General features: G+C 44.4%; 1 protein-coding gene across 1 annotated transcript in view; it reads right to left on the minus strand.

Annotated features, from left to right (window-relative positions):
- The window catches only part of FAT4 (FAT atypical cadherin 4), a 438,908-nt gene that overhangs the window by 38,681 nt on the left and 376,909 nt on the right, over positions 1 to 23,318 (minus strand). The window contains exons 8-9 of the mRNA XM_069631121.1: positions 18,220 to 18,470; positions 10,461 to 14,804 (exon numbers count right to left, since the gene is read on the minus strand). Coding sequence (XP_069487222.1) covers positions 10,461 to 14,804; positions 18,220 to 18,470 — 4,595 coding nt within the window. The remainder of the gene's footprint in view (positions 1 to 10,460; positions 14,805 to 18,219; positions 18,471 to 23,318) is intronic.

A 23,318-nucleotide genomic window follows, 5' to 3' on the forward strand; every position in this document is an offset into this window, starting at 1 on the left:
GCTAGAAAAGCTGGGAAGTATAGACTACAGGCCTGATTTACAAAAGCGTTTTAGAATGGAATGGCACCATTGTAAAGTGTGTTTGCAATTCACGCCCAATGGGTCTTATTCACAAAGTGGTTTTCGATGGCAAAATCCCATTGAAAAACGCTTTGTGAATCACCAGGCACTATTGCAACGTTAAAGTGGATGTAATCATAGCATACTTTGAATTATAAAAATAAATGGGGCCAATTCATGTTAAGGCGTATTCCCAAATATAAAACTGCCTGTGCAAGTGTTTTTGCACAGGACCGCCTTGCCCGCAACCACAATCTCCATATCTCAGTGATGTTGTGAGATGACAAGTCCACCCGTTAATCACCGAGGGATGTGTTCCAGGATGCACTGGGCACGATTCATGGAACTTTTAACAAGGTGCAAAGTGACTTTTCTCTGGTGCAAAAGTGGTGCAAAGTCACTTTGCACTGCAAATATACACTTTGCACCGCTCTGTGAATCAGGTGTTTGTTGGCAGTGACTATGCACTGTGCTAATAGTTCCATGAACAAGGCCCACTGTCTCTGCAGCTCTTTTCTCTATTTCTGAGCTGCCCCTAGTGTAGACCAGGTGTAGGGAAAAGCCAATTTCCCTCTTTTATATTTTCACCCCTGAAATACTGGTGTAAAAACTGCATTGCAAGAGCCAGGCCCGTTGAGGTCATCCATTTGCAATGCAAGCCTTGACCCCACATGGGTGAAGTTCAGACCCAAGCCCTAAATCAGTGTAGCTGTGGGTATCAATGCCTGATCCTTCTCCTGCAAGCACGGCTCCTTGGTAGATTAGGGGGTCTGTATGGTTATGCGCTGTCTGCAGGATGCAGCACAAACGTTGCTCGCCAACATACTGCAGCCATCATTTCTTGAGACACACACCTGATGTATTGCACAAAGATGATAAACAACTACAGACAGAATCACTAGAATATCCCAGAAATCGCCAGCATTGATAGAGAGTAGCTAGTATAGATAAGATATTGCTTTTTCATAGCCAATCCTAATATGTTTGCCATATTGTCCTAATAATATGACTATATCAATTGTAAATTATTATTAAATGTGGAGCTGACAATGATGCAAGTTATTTCGATGTATGGAGCCAGACCACAGTCTGCATTCTGATCCTGGATTTGCTAGATTCATTGTTGCCCTACTGTATTCACTGATTTCCCCAGATTAATTGTTGCACACCTGTTTTTCTTGATCTTTGATATCCTGGATGAATTGTTCTGCCCTACATTCAATGTTGTTCCAGTATGTATCTTGATATTTAATATAATATGCTGCATCAATTGGTCTGCACCTGATTGTTTCCCCACTGTACTCTGATCCTTCATGTCCTAGATAACTTTATGACCTAGAGTATTTGTTGCCCCACTGTAATATTTGCTTGTCCTAGACTAGGAGCCTCATCACGAGTTGGGCAGTAATGCCGGCGCTACTACCGCCAGCACTATTAGCCCTACCGCCAAACCCCCCGGCGCTGTTAGCGCCGGGTCACGGGTTTTGCGGAATGGTTAGTGCCCATTCCCCATTGGGCCCATTCGGGAATTCCTTATTCCCCATTGGGCCCAATGGGGAAAATTTGCACTATTACTGCCGGCGGATTTCCCGCCGGCGGTAATAGCACCAAAAATCTGCAAATTTGCCGCAGATTTCCCCCCAGCTCATAGCCGGGGTGAAATCCACCCAGGCCATGATCTGGCGGACCCTTAAATGTTGCGGTAATAGCGCTACCGCCGCATTTAAGGGTTACCGCCAGACTCATGATGAGGCCCTAAGTATTGTCTCCACTATGTGTTCCTTAGCATCCCTGTATGCCTTGGATCAACTGTTTCACCATTAAGTATTTGGACTACATTAATTGCCACCCACAATATTATGGGGTGAGCAATGCATACATGCCCCTGCTTGTACCAATCATTGTACTTCCCTCACGCCTACAACTAAAAAGTTACCTATGCATTCCTTACTACCTTAAACCACACAAACAAATCCCTGCATACAGCTGTTCAGGCCTGTGTGTTACCACAACAAAATGAATTGAACTTTCATGACCTTTTCTTCTTTTGACCTCCCCCTCCCCACATCAGCCGTTAACCCAAATCTAAAGCACTCTCCAAACTTGGGATCTGGACTGAGGATTAAAAAAAAATCCCGGAGTCACCCAAACAAATAGGACTAGAGCAGCACTCAGCAACCAGGTACTTCTGAACTGGATCCATAAAGACCACAGGTTCCTCACCAGTTTCTCCCTCTTTCCCGCTCACGGCGTACCCGTCTTCTTACAGGGCCTCACTAAGCAAGGCCACCAACAGAGAGAATGGCACTACGCAAGACCTCATTACTTACTTACCTATACAGTCAGATAGGAAGTCTGAGGAGCAATACATGGGTTGGGTTTTGACTGGTCCCATGCTTGACAATGATATTGGCAAAAGGATGTGCCAGCTTTACCACCTGCCCCCCTTCCCTGTGGGCGTGTTCCCCTGTTCAGCACTTACTCCTGTACTCATGTATCATAGCTTTGATTGAACTGTGACCTTAGAGAGATTTCAGACAATAACTATGAAAGGCATTCTGAAGAACCTGATTGGCTATCCTGCACGTCTCATGCCAATGAACGTGCTCGTTATTTTTGTTGATATTCATATTTTGAGAGTTGACTTCCCTGAAGTGTTCCTGCTTGCCATGTTCCTCTTCAGCTTTCACACCATCTCTTGTGATGTGGCATAGGGACCATCGCACCCCCATGGTGCTATTCAAGGTCTGTGCCCAGCCACTACTGCAGGCTCTTCACTCCTTCTGCTAAAGGTTCTCCGTCTGAGATTGCAATACTCAAATTCTCCTCTGGCTGAATTGGGAAAGGCAATACTCAGCCACTTCTGTGTTTGATCATTAAGGGCTGAACGAGAGACCAATGTCAGAGGCGGATCGCTGAGGTTTTGCTGGGCAATGGTTTGTGATTTCTTCTAGGGCAAATGTATCTGCAATCAGTGCCCCCACTTGGGCATTCTGCTGTGCCACTCTTCCACTGTGAATAGTAATCTTTAAAACTGCAGAAATCCTAATATCCGATTCCTCAAATTAACTTTGTTGTCAGCTCCAGCTGTTAGAAGCTTGAAACTATTCAAAATATTCTGCCTTTTCTCCTACTTGCAGCGGTCGATGTGGGTGGCAGCGGTTGGGAGCGGTGCTCCCCTACTTTTTTAAATTAAGTTTTACTGTTCCTATACTTTTTGTATTAAAAAGAAACCATTCCGGAATGGTTTTGTTTTTAAAATAAAAGTGTAGGAAGAGGTTGAAACTTGCCCTGTCAGTGCACTGCACTGAACGTTCCCTTCTGCAGCAGACACATGTGTCCGGGGTTTTGTACTGTACGTGGGAAGGGGCGTGGTGATGGGGTTTGAGGGGATTGGGGCAGGCCAGTAGGGAACATAGTTCGACTACTTCATTTCATAAACCTCCACCACTGCCTCCATGATATTACCCAAGATTGTCCCGCTACATTCGCGGGAAGCAGGTCACAGATGGTACAATCTCCAAGCTTCTGTCAGGCTAGAGCCAATCTAGACTTATTCTTCCAACCTGAAGGGTCTGCACTGACTACCCATCATGACTCTGTGTGGGACACGTCTTACTTACAGTTGCACAAGAGCTTGAGTCATCTCTGAAGAATAGACCAGCGTTTTTCCCACTCCATCTTGCAGGTTCAGCTCTGGCTTACTGTTGAAGATGTCATGGTTGAATCCCTTGCTGTGACATTGTATCTCACACGATTGCACCGACTGTAATGCTTGTTACTGTTTATCGTGTCTAAATTTAGGAAACAGGACCGTAAGGTCGTCCTTCTAAGTGCACGCCCCTCAGTTAAGGATCAACCTTCCGGCCTTCCTTGCTATCTGCACTTCCTGTCTAATCGCCTTTTAGATGTTATTTTAAAACATGACTGCTCTGCTCTCTCATAAGGAGCAGAACATTTCAAATGTATCAAAGCTTCATCTATTAAGCACATGCCTGTCTTTAAGGCTGACACCTGCATTTGCAAATATGTATGTTGTCTTTCTACAGTTGGGATAGTCAGTCTTCCCCTTCTTTGAAAGTTTGACAATTAATCACACAGACCAAATACGGAGATCAATCTCAAATTGCAACACAAAGAGATGCTTCTGAAGTCTTCCCGATTGGCTGCATTACTGAGAACAAAGCGCTGTGCCCATCTATCATCCACTGCCACTGTTTGGCAATTGGAAACCTCTAATGGAAGCGACTGCACGCAGACTCAGATATCTGCATGTCCTTGTCACCCCAGGAAAAGTAAAATTTCCGATGTTGTAAAACCCCTACTTTTTCGCGAATTAGGGCATATGTGTTGTTTGAAAGACCTTTGGTGTGATTCCTAATCTAGTGCCCTCTAGTGGTGGCACCCTTAACAGCTGCTTAACATTGCCTTGCCATTAAACAGGCTTTGCTTGCATGGGTTCTTTGTCTGCAACAGTACCAGCAGTACACTGTTGCGCTGACGCACTGAACATGAGCGGTAGAACATCCTGGTGGATGTGCTTCCAGAATGGATCTAGCAGTTTCCACTCCATGAAATCGTGGAACGGCCATCTTTACAAGACGGCCATCTTTACAAGAAATAAGACTGGAGTATGGACATCCAGCAGGCACCAGAGGATGTTCCGGGTTCACTAGTAGGGCAGGCAAAGCGCATCAAATAGCCAAGGTATATGGCTCTCGGACAGTGAAACCTGATCATCATTAATGGACAGGGGTTACATCTCACTGCTCACGCTAATGACGGGGAGTGATCCGTCTTCATAATTCCATACAGCAGGATGAGCCGAGACATCTCCCCTCGGAGATGAAGCAAAATGCAGCTGACAAAACATCATAAATCAAAAGAGGGACCAACCTGCTCTCGGGTTTAAGGACAGGCACTAGAAAGATCTACGACTTTAGCAGTCTAAATTTACAATGGTCACAAAAGCAACACATGGAAAAATCTCGATACTTTCCGCAGGCAGCACCGCGTCACTTCCTCCCTGTGGTAATAATAATTCCATTCCTTTTAGAGTCCGTGGGCCCGATTCATGGAATTCTTTGCACGCTTGAAAGCGACTTTGTACTGCCGACACTAAACCTGATTCATGGAACTGTGCAAAGTGTATTTTTACAGTGCAAAGAAATGACTTTGCACTGTAAAAATACACTTTACACAGTTCCATGAATCAGGATTTGTGTCGGCAGAGCAAAGTCACTTTTCAGCCATGCAAAGTTACTTTGATCCATGCAAATATTACCACAAATCACGCCCTTTGTATTTTATACATCAAGGGCCTGATTCTTGTATTTTTTTGCACGAAGCAAAGTGACTTTTCAATGGTGCAAAGTGACTGTGCACTGCACACAAACACCCTGATTCATGGAACCGTGCAAAGTGTCGTTTTGCAGTGCAAAGTGACTTTGCACATCAAAAAGGCACTTAGCATGTCAGAAAGACACGTTGCCCTGTTCCATGAATCAGGGTGTTTGTTGGCAGTGCAAAGTCACTTTTCACCTTTGAAAAGTCACTTTCCACAGTGCTAAAAAGTCCATGAATCAGGCCCTTAGTGTGCAGTCCCTCACATGCCAAGCTTCTGGACCCTATGCGGTTTGCAATAGACATATCTTAAGGTTAGCCAGTCAGAAATAGTTGTGTGCTTCATTGTTTAATTCAACAAGACCAGTAATAATCAAACCGTTTTCCATAATGTTATGCGTGAAATGGAAAATGCGAGACATAATGAATATGATCATTCTATGTTAACATTAGTTTAACATTCGTTGTGTTGTGTCAGGAAGTCGCTGGATATGTTTCTGGCCCACATTGTGATCCTGGACAGTTGATGGGTGTGGTTAGCGTTTGCCAATTCTCGCACAAGCATTCCCTGTTACAAATCGAAGCCCCAGACTGGGCCAGGCACTTGGCCATAGGAACAGTAACCCAAAGCAGATACATCATACACTGGCAGAAGGCCTGCACCGGTTTTCTCCCCAAATTGGTCCAGGCGTTTGTGGTGTGCATGACAAAAAGAGAGGATCAAAGCCTGACAATATCTCAGCTCAAAAGAAAGGATTTCACTTGAATTGAGAAGTAAGAATGCAAAAGAATCCCGAGATGAAATGTGGTCTAGCGACAACATTGTCTGTGCAATGTGGAGTCATGAGTCCTGATAATCACACATTTGAATCTGTGCTAAAAAAAGGGGCAAGACCATTTTGCACCAGTTTTGCTGGTAGATAATGCAGAATGGAGCAAACAGGTGTAAGGCCTGATTCACAAAGGATTTCTGTGCAAAATAAACAGGAATGTGTTTAGTACATTTATGTTCATGTTCTTCAGAAAACAGAAAAGAATCCTATTACATATTTGCCCCAATGCATACATTTTCAGATAACACAGATGACCTGTTTGCTCCATTCAGCGTTACCCAAGCAGCAAAACTGGTGCTAAATTTGTTTGCTCCATTTTTTTAATGTAAAGGCAACGTTTAGCTAATCTAGCCCCTAGTCTTATCCTGGCATCTGTGATGATGGGTAAAAAAAGTATCTCATGATTTTTCAAATGTATATGTTTTTGTTTGTGCTGATTTAATATAAGAGCAAACGTAGCTCTGAAGCGACAACGCACTGCAGGCCTCATTACAAGGTTGGCTGTGCCGTACAAATGATGCTGCATTGCCATGACCACCAATATTTGGCAGTAACATAATTACTGCCATTTTTACCACACTGCTGAATCAAGACTTTTGACCTTAAAGTGAAGGATTTACCTACCTGCAGCATGATACTAGAAGTAAACCCTACAGTATAAGTCCTGATTTAAATGTCTTCTCCTAGTTCACAAATGTATCCACAGTAAGGCACTACTGTATCTATCCTCCTCTATCCAACTCCACAAGCCTTCTCGTAATCTCTGACCTGCCACCTTCACTGCACTTGTGGCCCCTGGCCCTCCCTGTGCCTCCTCTCGTTTCCACTCTTTCTCTCTTCTTGCACCACTTGCATGGATTTGTCTTCCCCCGGACATCAGAGAAATAGTCCACACTGATTTGTTCAAAACCAAACTAAAAGCCTACCTCCTCACCTCCAATTTACCCTCTTGACCTACCTTGTATCTGCCTGCTAGCTGCCATGTTTCATCCTCATCTTTAACCTGCCTCGACTCTAGCACTTCAAACATCATGGTCACACCCCGAGCAGAGCTGGCCATACTGCCTATCTGCACTTAGGAATGTCCAATGTTAATTGTCCTTAATCTATGTGTGTCCACTTACGTATTGTTCCCCGTGACTGTTCCATTTAGTCCCACTCTACAACCTAGTCAGAATGCCACCTAACTCACCCCATTTTAGGAAGCTCACCACTTTCCGTCATATCTGATTTCTTATCTATTGTACGTTCTTTTGTGATCAGAAAAACATTGTTCCTCCTGTATATAGATAAATAAATACAAACAGACAAAAATTGCCATTTTTATTGCGTGCAGTAAATCTGAAAAAAAATCCCCATTGACTGCAAAATGGGGACTTACACTGCCATACCACAACTCGTAAACCCTCCGTAATTCCACAAATCTGAGTGGCCATAATGGTAAATAATGTTCTCAGTAACGTCATGCATCTATCACAAAATTACCACCAAACACGTACCTGTACAACTAGGGGATACAGGAAAAAGCACAATAGTAAGGCTACTATCTGAAGGATAAAGTATAAAGGGTACACTTGAAAGAACTTGGAGAGAGGCTTTTGACTTGGATCTCATATTAGATATCACATTATGCAGGGTATATAAGTCTCTTGACATTTAGGCCATCCATAATCCATAAATGGGAATCAAAAGATGCACGAGTACATTTAATTTCCATTGATTCTGAGCATAGAAGGGCGGGACAGAGAAGAATAGCTGTCAGATAATTTACCACAATTAATTAATTATTGATGCTGCTCAGTTTCAGAGTATTCACAGACGGCCCTACAATTGGTATTGTGAATGATATATCATTGAATGCACTTATATGACTCTGTTGAAATAGCGCACTTACAGTGCTGACACCTCTATTAATTGTAGGCTTTACATAGTGATTAATGGCAGAATCCTCTGGCTTGTAAGCACTGTTATAATTGATGTTACAATCACACAACTTAATGTTACTGAACATATTGACCTTGTAAGGATAAGGGGCCTCATTACGAGTTTGGCTGCGTGGCAAAAAACTGTGATAACAAATTTATCACTGCATTATCTTTGCATTACCACACCACCGAACTATGGATTTGGAGGTAAGGCAGAAGAAAAACCTACAGTAGAATGGTGGAGGTAATTCCTTGACTTTACAGCCCAAAAAAGGCCAAATCTTCGGATTTACCTGCTGGAGGAATAACCGCCTGGAATAATTTAAATGGGGTCTACATCCACCTATCATCACTCGTAATCTGGCAGCAATTCCGCCGGACCAAGTGGTGGTAATGGTCAATCTATTTGGTGGTATCTTTGCAAATTTACTGTTGAGATACCGCCAAATTTGTAATGAGGCACAAAGTACTGAATCTACCCTAAATGTGATTCAGAATGTAGGTTTTCCCCATGTTAGAGGTGAGTGTCCATCCCCTCAGCTATCCACCACTGCATATGGGCCTCATTACGCAACTGGGCACCCGCGAATGGCCAATTAATGGGGTATTCTGGCCCCGCCTGACCTGGTAATTGCCCTTTCGCTGGTGCCAGAACCGGTACATCCCCATTTCCCATTTGAGCCCCATAGGGCTCAATGGGAATGGGGACGTCAGATGCACTGGCAACATTTACAACAGTGCCCGGGCATCCGACTTGCTGTGCTCACGGGTGCCGATCTGCCCGCCAGGTCACCACAGCTCGTAGTATGGTGGTACGTAGCACCGGTGTCGGTAGCTGCACCAGTACCGTTGTTACCTTACCACCATAATTATAATGAGGCCCAATGATTGATCACTAGGGTGAATATTTAAGTGTTAGAAGGAGTTGTTCTCTAATGTGCATTCAAAATCATGACTACCTTTCTCTTTGCCACTTTGAACAATGTTTAGTATAGTTTGTCTTTGACGCCATCATCTACCATTACTGCAGGCCCAGTAACTATTGATTCATCTGTTTTTTGGGATAAAAGACCCGAAATATTTAGCGAAATCTGTCCTGCTCTGTTTGTGTAAATATGTTCATAAAAAATAAGTGTAATTGCATGGCTTCCCATATTTCCTTGAGTAACACAGTGCACCGAATTGCGTTCATGTATATGTAGTGTACATGCAGTGTACACATGTATGGGATTTGTAATACCTGAACCTAGCTGCGAAGCAATGAAGTGATGCACAGAGGTCATGAACCCAGATGCTTTTCTGGTAAGGGTGAAAGAGTGAAAGGGGAGCTAGAATGGCCTGGGGGGAAGGGAGCACTCCAGAGGGGGGAGAATCACGGTTGAATTGAGCCATCAGTGAATAGAGTTTACTCTATTACGCTACTCTGTGTTATGGAATACAATTTACAGTGTGTGGGGTGAATAAGCAATCCTTTAAAAAGTGAATTTATTTCACATTGTAAACAATGTTTAAAGAATTGTTAAAGCGCTTACACAATGACTTGTTAAATGCTCACTATCACTGTATGACCTGTACAGCGCTCTGCTGCTCATGTGCTAGGCTTACGCTATGACATGTGTAATAATAATAATGATGTAATAATAGTATATTGCTAAGTTATGAGGTCAGCACTCTGCCTGGTCAGTAATAACAGTGTTGTTTAATATTAAGCGTCATGCTGATTTCTGCCTGTTACAAGCTTTATAACACTAGCTGCTGCTATTATCCCATGTATTGTTACTCAATGTATCGACCTCAGAAGTATGAAGGGCTGGGTCAGCACCACTTGCATTGCCATACAAAATGATATACATGCTAATGTATGCACATCTGCAAATGCACGCCTGATGCTGCACCAGAAACATGGGATACATGTGGGCAGCGCAAACTCCAAGGAACGTTATGGGCCTGATTCACAGAGCGTTTCCCTATGGGGTTGCGCCATTATGAAACACTTCTGTGAATCAGGCGCTATGTGTTGCTAGTGTGAGTACACATGCACTCTGTCTTCCTCCTCTCTCGTTTCCTTTCCCTGTCACATGCAGGTCTCTGACATCCCCAAACACAAGGACAATACTCAGTTATCAAGATGCCTGTGCATATATAGACCACCTCCCTGCGAATAGCCATATTGCCCATAGTGGCTGGATTCAGAACACTCTGTCCCCATATTCCATCCACAAGAGCTGATTGAATGATACTTGCTAAGATCCCCAAAGACCACAGATCATTTATTGTCCAAAAACATGAAAGGGCCTACCTGTGTATCCAGTTTTGCAGACACAGTTGTAGCCTCCAGGGAAGTTCTGGCAGATGGCTCCATGTTTACAAGGGCTGGCGAGGCACTCGTTGACGTCTCTTTCACAGGCCATTCCCGTGAAACCATCCGGGCAGCTGCACGAGAATCCGCCCACCAAGTTGTGGCACGTGCCGCCATTGTGGCAAGGCAAGGGCAGGCATTCGTCCACGTCCATCTCGCACAGGCTCCCCTCGTACCCGGGCAGGCACTTGCAGACGAACGGCTGGAGGGGCTCATTTGCCACAATGATGACTGGGATGCTCTCGTGGCTTTTTAACCCAGGACCTACAGCCAGCTTTTTCACGCAGCTCCCGCCATTCTGACAAGGCCCGGGAGCACAGGAATCATGGTCCACAGATTCTATCCATACTCCGCTTTGCCTGAGGATAATTTCCCTGATGCTTTCGAAGAAAGTGGCTACACCACTCGGGTTCACATATTGATTGTTGGTCCTTTTCACAGCCGCCAGCATAAAGGTCTTGTTGCTCGCCTCGTACACGCCGTGGAGCTGCACGGCAGTGCCTAGTCCAGTTAGCTGTGAACTGGCGATACGCAGGAAGTGGAGGTAGTGGTTCGTCAAAAAGTCCCTGACAGTCTGTACACTGAGACGTAGAAGGATGCTGTTGTCAATGGTGGCATTGTTGAATCCTGCAAAGAAAACCCGGACACTGCTGGTTACCGAATTGTGCAAACCGTCATTGCTGAGGACAGTAAGGTCAAAAGTTCCATCTGTGGACCTTGCTTGGGAATTCAGGTCACAAGTCCCACCCAGAATACTGAAGAGGCTTGTGACCCCTGAAGTAAGGGAACAGCGGAAGCTGTCCAGCACATCTGGATCCTGAGGCTTTACACTACCCACTACTCCTCCAGGAAAGATGTTGCCAAAATAGTGGACAAAGATTTCAACAGTTCTCGGCTCTGACGGATTGTCATTCTGATCAACAACCTTGACTTGAACTGTCCCTGTGGAAGACATCTGAGGAATTCCTGAGTCCCTTGTAACCACTGATAAGAAGAAGCTGCTGATTTGCTCTCTGTCAATTTCTCGGGTCGTAGTCAGAACGCCGGCAGGGCTAAGGCTAAAATAGCTGGTTGAGGGACCTGTACTGAGTAAGTAATAAGTAAATGGGCCTTGGTTTGGGGGGAGATCTGGATCTGATGACTGAAGTGACATCACAAGAGTTCCTGCCCGGGTGTTTTCCATCACTTCTCCCTGGGTGGTGGATAGAGTAGGCCCATTGTCATTGATATCTTCTAGCATCACTAGCAGATTGGCACTTCCAGTAGCTGACGGCATTCCAGAATCAATGGCCAAGACAGTCATGTTGTAAACCGGCACAGCTTCTCGATCCAGTTCTGCAGTCACAGTTATCTGACCAGTTTGTGTGTTAATAGCAAAGGCGCCTTTATCATTCCCAGAGCCGATGAAATAGGAGAACCTGCTCCAGCTGGGTACAGAGTCAGAATCAAAGGCACTTACAAAGGTGACATGCGTCCCAGGGGGAACCCCCTCACTGATCTGTACGTTGTACAGCTCCAAGCTGAAATGAGGTGGGTCGTTGGCGTCTAGTATTGTAATATTTACTATGACTTCATCTATGTCAGCACCACGAATGCTGCCAACATTTTTTGCAAGAACTTTCAATGAGATTCGTTCTTCTTGTTCTCTGTCTAAGGGACCTGAAACGTAAATCTGTCCACTCTTCTTATCAATCTGGAAACCTTTCCTCCTGCTGCTGCCGAAGATCATGTAGTGGACTTCACCATCAATGCCCATGTCTCGATCACTTGCAAATATTTCTCCTACCACAGTGCCTTTGGTGGCTGCTTCTGACACTTCAAAGTAATAAAGCTTAGACACAAATCGGGGCACATATTCATTTGTTCCTCTTAGCTGGATATTGACCGAAGCAAAACTGCATCGCTCCTCATCTGGAACGTTGAAAGCCTTTGTGGTGAGATGATAACTTTGCTTTGTCTCATAATCTAAAAAACCCTGCGTGGTGATTACACCGCTGTTAGGATCAATGACAAAGAGGTCACTGTCGGAGGATTGGATTGCATAGGCAATGATTGCATTTGGACCTGAATCGGAATCCGTTGCGTTCAGTTTGATAACAGTTGTGCCACTTGGAGCGTTTTCCAAAACGCTTGGAGAATACTCTTCGGGATCAAATATTGGTGCATTATCATTCACATCAATAACATGCACTGTCACAATGCAGTATCCCGTTCTAGCCAGCCATCCTCCATCCGTTGCGCTAACAGTCAAGTCGTGTTTCTGACTTAACTCATAGTCAAGGTTGTTAGCCAGGATAAGTGCACCTGTTGATGCATTGACTGCGAAGAGGCCTGCCTCGTTTCCTGAAGAAATGTTGTACTTGACAATACCATTCATAGCGGCATCTCTGTCCCTGGCGGACATGGTTCTGATTGTGTGTCCCACCGCAAAGCTCTCAGGAACAGTGGCACTAATATGACTTTGAGAAAACTCCGGTGTATGCAGGTTTTCCTCCGTCACAAGTATTTGGACAACTGCTTCGGAGGAGAGTGGAGGGTTACCTTTATCTTTTGCTCTTACTTTAATCATGAAGTTTTTATTCAAATCCATGGTTAGAGGGGCCGCCACTGAAATCCACCCGGTCCTCCTGTCAAGCAAGAACTTATCCGTACTGTTCTGATGATCATATTCCACCACAGAATTCTGCCCAAAGTCTTTGTCATCAACTGCAGTTACTTTAATTAGTTGCGTGCCCACCTTTGCATTTTTTGTTACTGGTGTGAAATATTCTCTGGCAAGAAACTGGGGAGCATTGTCATTGCTGTCAACTATATTGATGGAGACTGTAGTTTCACTCATTAAAGGGGGGCTGCCACGGTCCGATGCCGTCACTACAAAGCTGTGCCTGTTAATGTTGATGTTGCCCGAACCACTTGGGTTCTGATATTTTAAGCGCTGCTTGTTGAAAATCTCTCCGGTAGTGGCATTAATCCGGAAGAACTCGGACTGGGACTTTAAGAAGAAGTACACTTGGCCATTGAGTCCATCATCCGGATCGTATGCTGCAACATGTGTCACCCTTGAACCCACCTCTGTAAATTCTGGGTAATCTAAGTAGTAGGACGGCCTATTAAATCGGGGTGCATTATCATTGACATCTGTTACAAATATCGTGACATCTGTGCTTACTGTCCAACCAGAATCATGTGCCGAAACTCGGATAATGTAGCGCTCTGTATCTTCTCTGTTCAGAGGCCTGCTTACAGTGATATCGCCTGTGTTGGAATTTATAGTAAACGGTAGGCTGGTGTCCGCAATGGAGTACATACTAACTGCATTTGCACCCGCATCCTCATCCGACGTGGTGACTCGTGTTACTGTGTAACCCAAAGGTGCATTCTCTGGCACGGAAGCAGTAAATATTTGTGAGAACCTAGGGGCATTATCATTGTCATCCAAAACATTGACAAGTACTTTGGCGGTATTGCTCAAAACGGGGGAGCCTTTGTCTGAAGCCCTAACATTGAGTGAATATTGAGCAACTTTCTCCCTGTCCAGTGGTCTGGTGCTTCTCAGTTCACCAGTTGCCCGGTTTATATTGAAAAAGTGCTCCTTATTGCCATCAAGGATTGAGTAGTCCAGTTGACCATTGAGACCACTATCCATGTCCACCGCAGATATTGTCATTATTTTACGTGGTGAAAGGTTTTCCATTATTTCCACAACGAAAGGGTCCTTCTTGAATTCTGGAGCATTGTCATTGACATCCACAACAGTCACCTCCAGTTTGCCATATGAAGAAAAAGGAGGAAACTCCATGTCTCTGGCTTCGATCCACAGCAAGTACTTGGGTATCGTCTCGAAGTCAAGTGGCTGCGTGATGGAGATTTGACCTGTGTGCTGGTCAATATGGAATGTATTGCCATGGTTTCCGCTGGCAATGAAGAAAGACAAGGAAGGCCCTCTAGAAGCAGATCCAGAGACCGTGGTGACAATGGTGCCAATTGGCTGATTTTCCGGGTACATGAATGTCTGCTGATCAATTTGAACTTGGGGGAAAAGTGACTTGTCTGCAAACCTGACAGTCACTGTTGTTGCATCGATCTTCGGGTTCGGACCGCCATCTTTTACATGAACACCAAATGTCATTTCATTGGTTCCTGAGAGAGGCTGAGCAGCCATTATCGCACCCCTGAGTGGATCGATGTGGAATTTTTCAGAGTGCCTCTCCCTTAGGGTGAAATGCAGCTGTGCGTTTGGTCCTGAATCAGCATCGGTCACAGTTACAGCAAATACAAAGGAATCTGCAGAAAGGGAAGAGAGGACATAATTAGTGATAGGTTTCAATTTAAAGGCACAGACACATTTCAGAACTTCAAAAGTACATTGAATCATTCTTCCACAATAGCAAAACAATGACATAGGTTGTCTTTGGAATTCTTTTATTTTATGCATTCCGAAAACGAGCGTATTATGTTACGAATACTCCTCACAGTGCTCCACCTGTGGGCCTATGTTTATCTCTAACTTGGGTCTTGTTTGATCAGCACCAGGTGCACTAATCCAATTCCGGTCAGACAGGTGGTGGGCATAAATTGGCATACGTCCAACTTTCCTAATTGTCATCAGCGATGCATGACAGTCTGGGCTTGCTCGCTTACAATGCACACATTTTGTGATAAATGGATCAGGATAACTGGCTTCTAAACCCTGCAAACATACCGGGTCATGCAAAGCACATTTTTCATTTTCTAACAACATACACGCAATTCACTGGGAGCTAGCTCCCTAAAAAGTCCTTAATACGGAAATACAAAGAAGGTTGATCCCTAGAAACGCCCCATTTCTGCTTCCATCTAATTGCTAATCCTGCACACAAGAGCTTGCTTGTCCAGTCGAGGTTGTATCCGCTTTTACTTTGAGGCATTCTGAGCAACTGTCCAGGAGAGCCCCATCATTCTGATAGGTTGGTGTATGGAGATAAGGGCGATATTCTGCAAGTTCCCATGTTTGACCATGGAATTCTGTTTTGTGCAAACGTTGGCTGCGCCGTGCGATATGTTCAGCTGGTTGCCCAAAGTATAGACAGGCTTTTTTTCTGTTTGTTGAATCTAAGTAATCTTTACCAGCTGTTCCCTTTGGCGATTGTTCTAAAAAAAAATGCATTTGCAAGTACGACAGTTATGCTTGACTCATCTTTGCCCGGCTAATATATGTGCCCCACTGTAATTTCTGGTGTTGCATTTAGTGCAACTAGTTTTATGTTTTATTGTCCTACTAATTATGTCTGCATAGTTTGATGTTTGTAGGATTATTTTCTGTTTGTCAAATTGGATAGATGTCTAGTAAATACGCAAATGCCATTTGATCATCAGAGAGTCTGCGTACGGTGGCGTGTGCTTACACAGCGTTCTCAACACTAAAGCTATCTCCCTAAGGTTATAAGGATTCCAAGGCAACAAAGACCTGAGAGTGGCAGGAAGTTTAGGGGTAGGGAGTGGTGCGCAGGACAGGTGCTTCATGGATTATGTTCTCTGAAAAAAACGGACCTTTTGCGCCATTCTAGCCGCAAACCCCCATTTGTTAAACAGGGATTTGCGGGCAGAATGGCGCACAAATCCCGTTTTTTTCGGCACAAATAATCCATGAATTGGATTCAAGGTGTCCAACTTTAGGGGAGGTCCTGCTTCCAAGAAGGCCACAGATGCCTCTGTCAAGCTGCCATCAATTTACAGAAGGTCTCATTTTCCTGCTCCTGAATCCATCTCATATTGGAACACACCATAAAAAGGCAATGCTCAAAATGTCCTTTAAAAAAAAGATAATGCCCTATGCAATGCCAGAAAAACCTACACATTTTAACAGATTTGGCCAAAACAGCGGCAATCAAAGTCTGAGAAATTGCAGTCTCCCTATTCTCAACACACACCGAGGGCAATACAATATAAGTGCCCTGTGCTACTGGCTGGTCTAACAAGCTGGGTGCATTGAGAGCATAAGGCCAAAAGGTGCAGCTATATTACTTGCCTTGTAGAGCCATCAGTTTATCAGTTGGTGCATAGATTCAAAATAGTGCACACGTTTCATGAAACCTCCCAGAAATCAAGCTGGCAAAAGCATATGCTTATGTTTACTTTCTTCCGGTTTAGTTTGAGCAATTGGGTGGTTCCCGCAGTGCTGCCTGCAAGCTAAAGCAATTGCCATGGGATGTGAAGCTAGGAAAGAGATGGGGTGTGAGGGACATACAGCCTGTGGGTACTATTTGGAGTTGTATCCAACCATTAACCATCCATGGCCATGCTACTCCATATGGAAATCCCTACCTACTACCTGCCCATCCCCACCCAATGCACACACCCTGGCAATGTCGTTGAGATGGATCTGTGCATTTCAGTGGATGCCAATGTTATTTCTGAAGTCTTGAGAAAGGCAATGGCTTAATTGCAGCTGCTGAAGTAAACCAATGGCTTAAATAAGTGTGCCTTTAGCCACTGGATTTATGAGCAATGTGTGTGTCACTGTATCTGAATTCCTGATAAAAACTAGCATTTGCAAAGCCCAAGGTGTTGACTTCTGTAAAGGCATTAGATAGGCATTTGCCAAGCACTGCCATAGTATGGCCAGGAACTATCACCATTTGCCAGATGTTGCTATCTTAATGCCAGTTGACACCAATAAGTAAGAACCTGGACAATTGCATTCATATGCTGACTGAAAAGCCAAAACGGTGGGCTCTCCCAATCCCAATGGTTGCTACAAAGAGAGAGGCTGGAATACTTTGCTAGTAAAATTAACAGTGCACTACCTCTTCCTCAGGCACTACGTGTAACTGACTTAGTGTAAGACCCATGTGGTCTCGAAAGCTAGCAGAGAAAAATACAAAGTAGCCTAATAAATGTAGCACATCTGCAAGACGTGTTTTTTTAAAAAAAAAAAAAATACCTACAATATTATCTTCCTAACAAAAAATATTTTTTGCTTAGCAGGTCCAAGTCCACTGGCCTAGGAGAAAGGGGCATTTGATCAAAGAAAATGCCCTTTGGGCTTTAATAACATGACTATTCCCTGCAGGGACATAGCTTCTTAGAAACATGTCCGTGATTAATGCTTCGTCATAGAGAGGCATATTGTATGGGTACACGATGAAGAGGAACAGGGGGATGGGTTTGTGAACTCATTGGCGAGAAATTCCATGTCTAGTTCACATGGATCTTCTTTTGCTTTCCATGAGGGCCTAGAGTTCTTGCAGTCTTTACATGAGTGCATCATTTTAAGTGATATTTTCTTAGTCCCGCATCCACCTTTTCAGTCATATTTTTGGTCAACAAATGATACATAGAAAATGTTATCATGTGACCTTTACACCAGTGTAAAGCACTACAGGCATTCTTGCACCAATGCAAAGCCGTGTCGCCCTTTAACGTCGACTTCCTCTATGAAATGAAATACTATGAAACTCACAGTATTGAGATTATTCATATGTAACTCTAGAATATGATACCACAGTCATCAGAGAGTAATATCTTTGTATTCTCTATTGCTCTTTGTCTCTCTCTGTCTCTCTATTCCTCTCTCTGTCTCTTTCTCGCTCTGTATCTTTCGCTCTCTGTCTCTCTCTCTCTTTTCCTCTCTGTCTCACAAGTGCTCACATAGCAAGATAACAGGTGAAAAACGCGGCAACCTTTTATAATAACTAACATACTGATCGTATAGTATTACCTGCAGGTGTTGGCGATGGGATATGAGTGACATATGGATCATGATGGAATCTGGGCGGGTTATCATTCACGTCAGCAACTGAAATGAGAACACTGGTGGAACTGGACAGGGCCTGGGGGGAACCTCCATCGGTGGCCACAACGACCAGTGTGTAGTTCTCCTTCGTCTCTCTGTCCAGTAGCGCGCTGCTGATGATCTGCCCAGTGGATGGGTTGATGGTGAACTGCAAGTTCCCTCCGAGGAGGCTGTAGCTGTTCAGGTTGAAGAAAAGAAAAAGGACAGCATTTATTGCATACATACCGATAACCAATTGCATGTCCAACGGGAACAGGCAAGTACAAAAACATCTGTGTGAAAAGACAGCGCGCACTTATCTTAAAAAAGGAACATACTATTTCGAAGCGCACACAAGGCAGGGATGGAGGGAGAGTGGGAAATAAATTACAATACAATACAATATTTAAGAGCAGAGAGGGGTGTGGGAACAAACCTGCTAAGCGTTGTGAATATTCAGAACGTGCAAGTGCAGAAAGGAAGAGGGACGAGGGGGTAAGAAATATTGGATGATGTAGAGGCTACTGCCAGTATGAGGGCAAAGGGGACTGAGGCAAATAGAAGGGGTCTCCTTCACACACAGATCTTGTGCATCTGGGAGTGACATCATCATCAGCCAAAACTGGTAATGAAATTTAGCTCCTTCCTGAGGAGCCACCCAGTTGACAATAGCAGCCAGGCTGACTGACACTCCTGTACATTATCAAAGCAATAATGGGTCAATATCTTGGGTGTGAATGACGAGCAAAAAGTAGGGTTAATGGAAGGCTTATATCAAGGGGGTAGCTTGCTTTAGGCACCTCGATTTCTAATTTCTGGGAGCAGACCAGATACCCCTGGCTAGAAGACACACCCCAAACACACTTAATTGCTTGCTAGCCCATCAGATAATCGATTCCTCTGTTCCTCCGATTGCTCCCATCCTCATATGCAAGCCCCTTGACATATATTCTTAGTCTCTTGATCTGTCTCATCCTCCTTTGTCTGCCTTTTTCTCTCTCATTGATCCCACCCATCCCATTCCATGGTTAGTCCCTTGTCTGCCTCCTTTTTTCTGTCACCTAAACCCATCGTGGTCACTGTTTCTACTTCCAGGTAGTTCCATCGTCCTTACACTCTTTTAGTCCCCCTACCATATCTCCCACTCTCCCTCCCCCTGGTCCTAATACTACCCTACCTTCTCAGCACATGGCTAATCCCTTCAACTCTCACTATCTACCTCTTGTCTCTTCTATACAGGTCTGTGCAGTGCTCGCGTACCTCCTCCTGCTCTTTCCCACCAATTGCATCCATCCGATCCTTCCTAAATTGATCCACCTCCTCATGCTATTAGTTTACTGGCGTTCACTGCATTCTCTATGCTTCTCTGCCTACTCTTTCTCTAATGTATTCAACACTACTCTCTGAACACAGCCTGTATCATCTCACTTGCTTCTTCTCTGGTGTAGCAAGCTCATTTTCATCTGGCACCACTCTTGTCTTACAGTCCCTCTTACCAGCACTCCTACGATTTGTACCAATCCTAACAACATTTCCTTGCTTTTTACTTCTCTCGCGACTGACTTAGCTACTCCCTTGCCCTGCCAGTCTCCTTTTTCTCTCCAGCAGATTCCTTCTCACCATGCGCATCACAACATCAACCCTCTTCAAGATCTCCTCATTTTATTGTCACCTACACTTCCTGCACTACAAGCTTTGCCAGGGGAAAATGCCCAATGTCTGTCCTCAAAAGCAACCCACCTCTGATTATTGCAAACCCATTCATTAATACCCCTTCAGAGGAGACTATCACATAAATCCTTATTGTCATAATTCCCTGATGCATGGGATCCCCTTATGTAGGCCACTGTCTCTCCACTGGGACACATTGACATTAATGGAGGTAATATTGTGACATGTCATTGTGACCTGCATGTCTCACATGAAAGTAGTCAACACATACAAAAACGGAATGACAATCCCCAAAAATATGTTGGCTTTCAATGATTACCTTCCTTTACTATGCACCACTTCTTTCATTCCCACCCCGCCCACTCTGAGCCTCCAAGAATAATGGCTCCCCCCACTACACAGCATAGGGCCTCCTCACCTGCCCTGCTCTTCAGGGTACCAGCCAATTATAGTCCCACACGTCCCCATGATTTAATTTCTCTCCATAGCCATATCTTTAGTCTATTTTCTTGGTAGGGACCCTGAATGCTTGATCTGCCAGGAAACGTGCCACTAACACATATGATATGATATGATACGTCATTTATAACGCACCTATGCACAAGTGTTTCAAGGCACGACAAGGCAAGGGAGGGGGAGTATAGGGAGACAGACACACGATCCTACTAGGACAGGTGTCATTCAGATCTCACAAGTGCATGGGAAGGGGAAAGTGAAAAGCGTGGGGGATAGTACATGGGATAATACATAACAATTAGTAAAGTGCAGCCAGCTGGTGGCAAGTATGGTAAGTGCAGACAAACAGGTGTCAAGTGCTAATAGTGGGACTGTAGGGATACAGAAAACAGTCCCCAAGTGCCTTTCTTGAAGATATGGAGCTCAATTCTGCAGGCCTGTCTGAAATGTGGTTCCGAAACTTAGTTTTCTACTATAGTTTACTATCTTCTCCCAAATAACTATAACATCCTGACTACCAATCATCATAACATGTTGTGTGAATGGGTAACTCCTGTCCTTCCTGGTCACTTCTCTTTAACCTGATCTTTGAACCTACCATCTCCTCATCTCCTCATTCGAAGGCATTGCTTTAAATGTGTCCTCAGCCATGACCCTATTCACCATCTACATACCTCCTTGTTACCCTACCTCATTTGCACTTCAGTGGTTGAATACTTCACCAATCTCTAATCATCAGCCAACTCCACCATTATTTTGAAACACTTACACTATTGGCCGGGCTGCCCCTCCAAAAAGAATCCCAAATATGTCTATAACCGACTCACACACTCTGACAGTTTGGCCTATTGGCGCAATACATACCAAGGACCACATGCTTAATTACATTATTTCCTCCACCCAGATCCAGCTGTTTGACATAAATATCAGCCATCTCCATTGATCTGAGCAACATTTACTTGTTGCAAACCTTGCTAGGCACGGAGGCACTGCAAATTCTCTCTTCCTCCTGACTTAGGAATAATCCTTGTATGACAAATGAAACGGGTCACATAAGAATGTTTTTCAAGCCTTTTGAGGAGGCCCATCTTAGTCAAGAGCTCATGTGAGGTCCTCACCTCTAACCTGTTTAAGTAACTGATCACAGCTCTCAAACTCCTTGGCTCCTATTAAAAATGCAAGACTCCTTCAAACACAAAATAATGAGCCTCGTGAGTGCATTTCATTTCACCTGGTCTGACTTGGTGGAATGAAAGGCACCCACGAGCACAGCATGCCTGTAGCACTGGCACCGTTATGTGCCATGCCGGTGCTACAGGCATCCCCATTCCCATTGAGCCTTATGGGGCTCAAATGGGAATGGGGATTACCCGATTCCAGCACCTGTGAAAGGGCAATTACCGTGTCCGGCGGGGCAAGTATACCCTGGTTATTGCCCATTCATGGGTACCAGACTTTCTTGCAAGTTTGGAGGTAGCCTTGCCGGTTAGGCCTTTGGCCATCTTCAGAGCCCTTCTTAAGGAATCCCACATCGTAGGACTTGTCGGAGAACGGATTACTACCCTACTTCAAACATTCCTTTCACAGGCATTATTGTGGAAAAAGCAGCTATGATACAGGTGATGGAGTACAAAAAATCATCTAACCTACCACATAATCATCCGTGAGGTAATTTGCCCTTCCAAAGGTACAGAATCCACTCTCTATTTTGTAAGACCTGAACTCATGACTGCTCTTGACACAAACCCTCCAATTGTCCTCAACCTGCTCGATCTATCAGTGGCTTTTAATACTATGAACCATTCCATCTTACTCAGTCACCTCTAATACTCTGTTGGCATTGATGATACATCCATCAACTGTAGCAGTTCATTTATGTAAGGCAGAGAATCTTATGTGCCTGATGGTCCATTTCTCTGTGAAGCCGCATCTTCTTAGTGTGGCATGCAACATGTCCACATCTTCTAACCCAAGCTTATAGATCTTTACCCGAAACCCCTAGCTGAATTAATCTCAACTTTCACAACCGCCGACCTAAAGTTTGCATATGAAACCCACATTGTATTTGAACTCACAGGCTTTTCATTGGACTCCCTCCGCATATCCAGTTCTCTATTAAAATTACATGAATGGATGAGCACGAATGGATGAGCAACAACAGACTTCATCTGAATGCCTCCCAGACAAGGACCATCCACTTTGGTCCCTCCATATCTCCTTGCCTCCCACTCTTCCATTTGCCCTGCTGTCCTCAGTCGGGACCTATCCCTCTATCACTAGCTTGCAAAAAACCTGAGAGTGATATTTGATGTGTTCTGCTGCATTTCCCAACAGATCTATGAGAATCTCACTTCCAACCACACGTCTTTGGACACATCCTCCTTTTGTGGAAAAGGTCCCACAGTCATTTCAGTGAATATCATCCCATGATTAAACCAGTGCAACAATCCGTTCTTCAACCTCCCTAACACCTAACCTACAAGCCACCAACTACAACTGATTCAAACCAAGGTTGTTTGAATGGTCCTTTGCCTGGAACTTCACAACCACATCAGCCAAGCTCTAATTGCCTTGCACATTCGTCAATTAATGTAATTCCTGCATTAATCTGTACTCAGGCATGTATGTACAACCACCTTTTTAATTGTGTGCAGTGCATGTACATATAAGCATTTTCAACTAAATAGACAGATTTTGCCAAATAAAAAAATCGAAACACAGTGGGCCTCATTATAAGTTTGCCAGTCTGGGAACTACGGTACCAGTAAGCATGCCGGTAACATAGTTCCCAGACCGGCAAACTACGAGTTGTGCTCGCGGGTGCCTTTCTGCCCGCCAGGTCAGATCTGCTGGGCTGAAAGGCACCCGCGAGCACAGCATGTCGAATGCACCGGCACTGTTATAAACGGTGCCGGTGC

Source organism: Ambystoma mexicanum, chromosome 6q (genome assembly GCF_040938575.1).
Source record: "Ambystoma mexicanum isolate Mex_15411 chromosome 6q, UKY_AmexF1_1, whole genome shotgun sequence".
NCBI lineage: Eukaryota > Metazoa > Chordata > Amphibia > Caudata > Ambystomatidae > Ambystoma > Ambystoma mexicanum.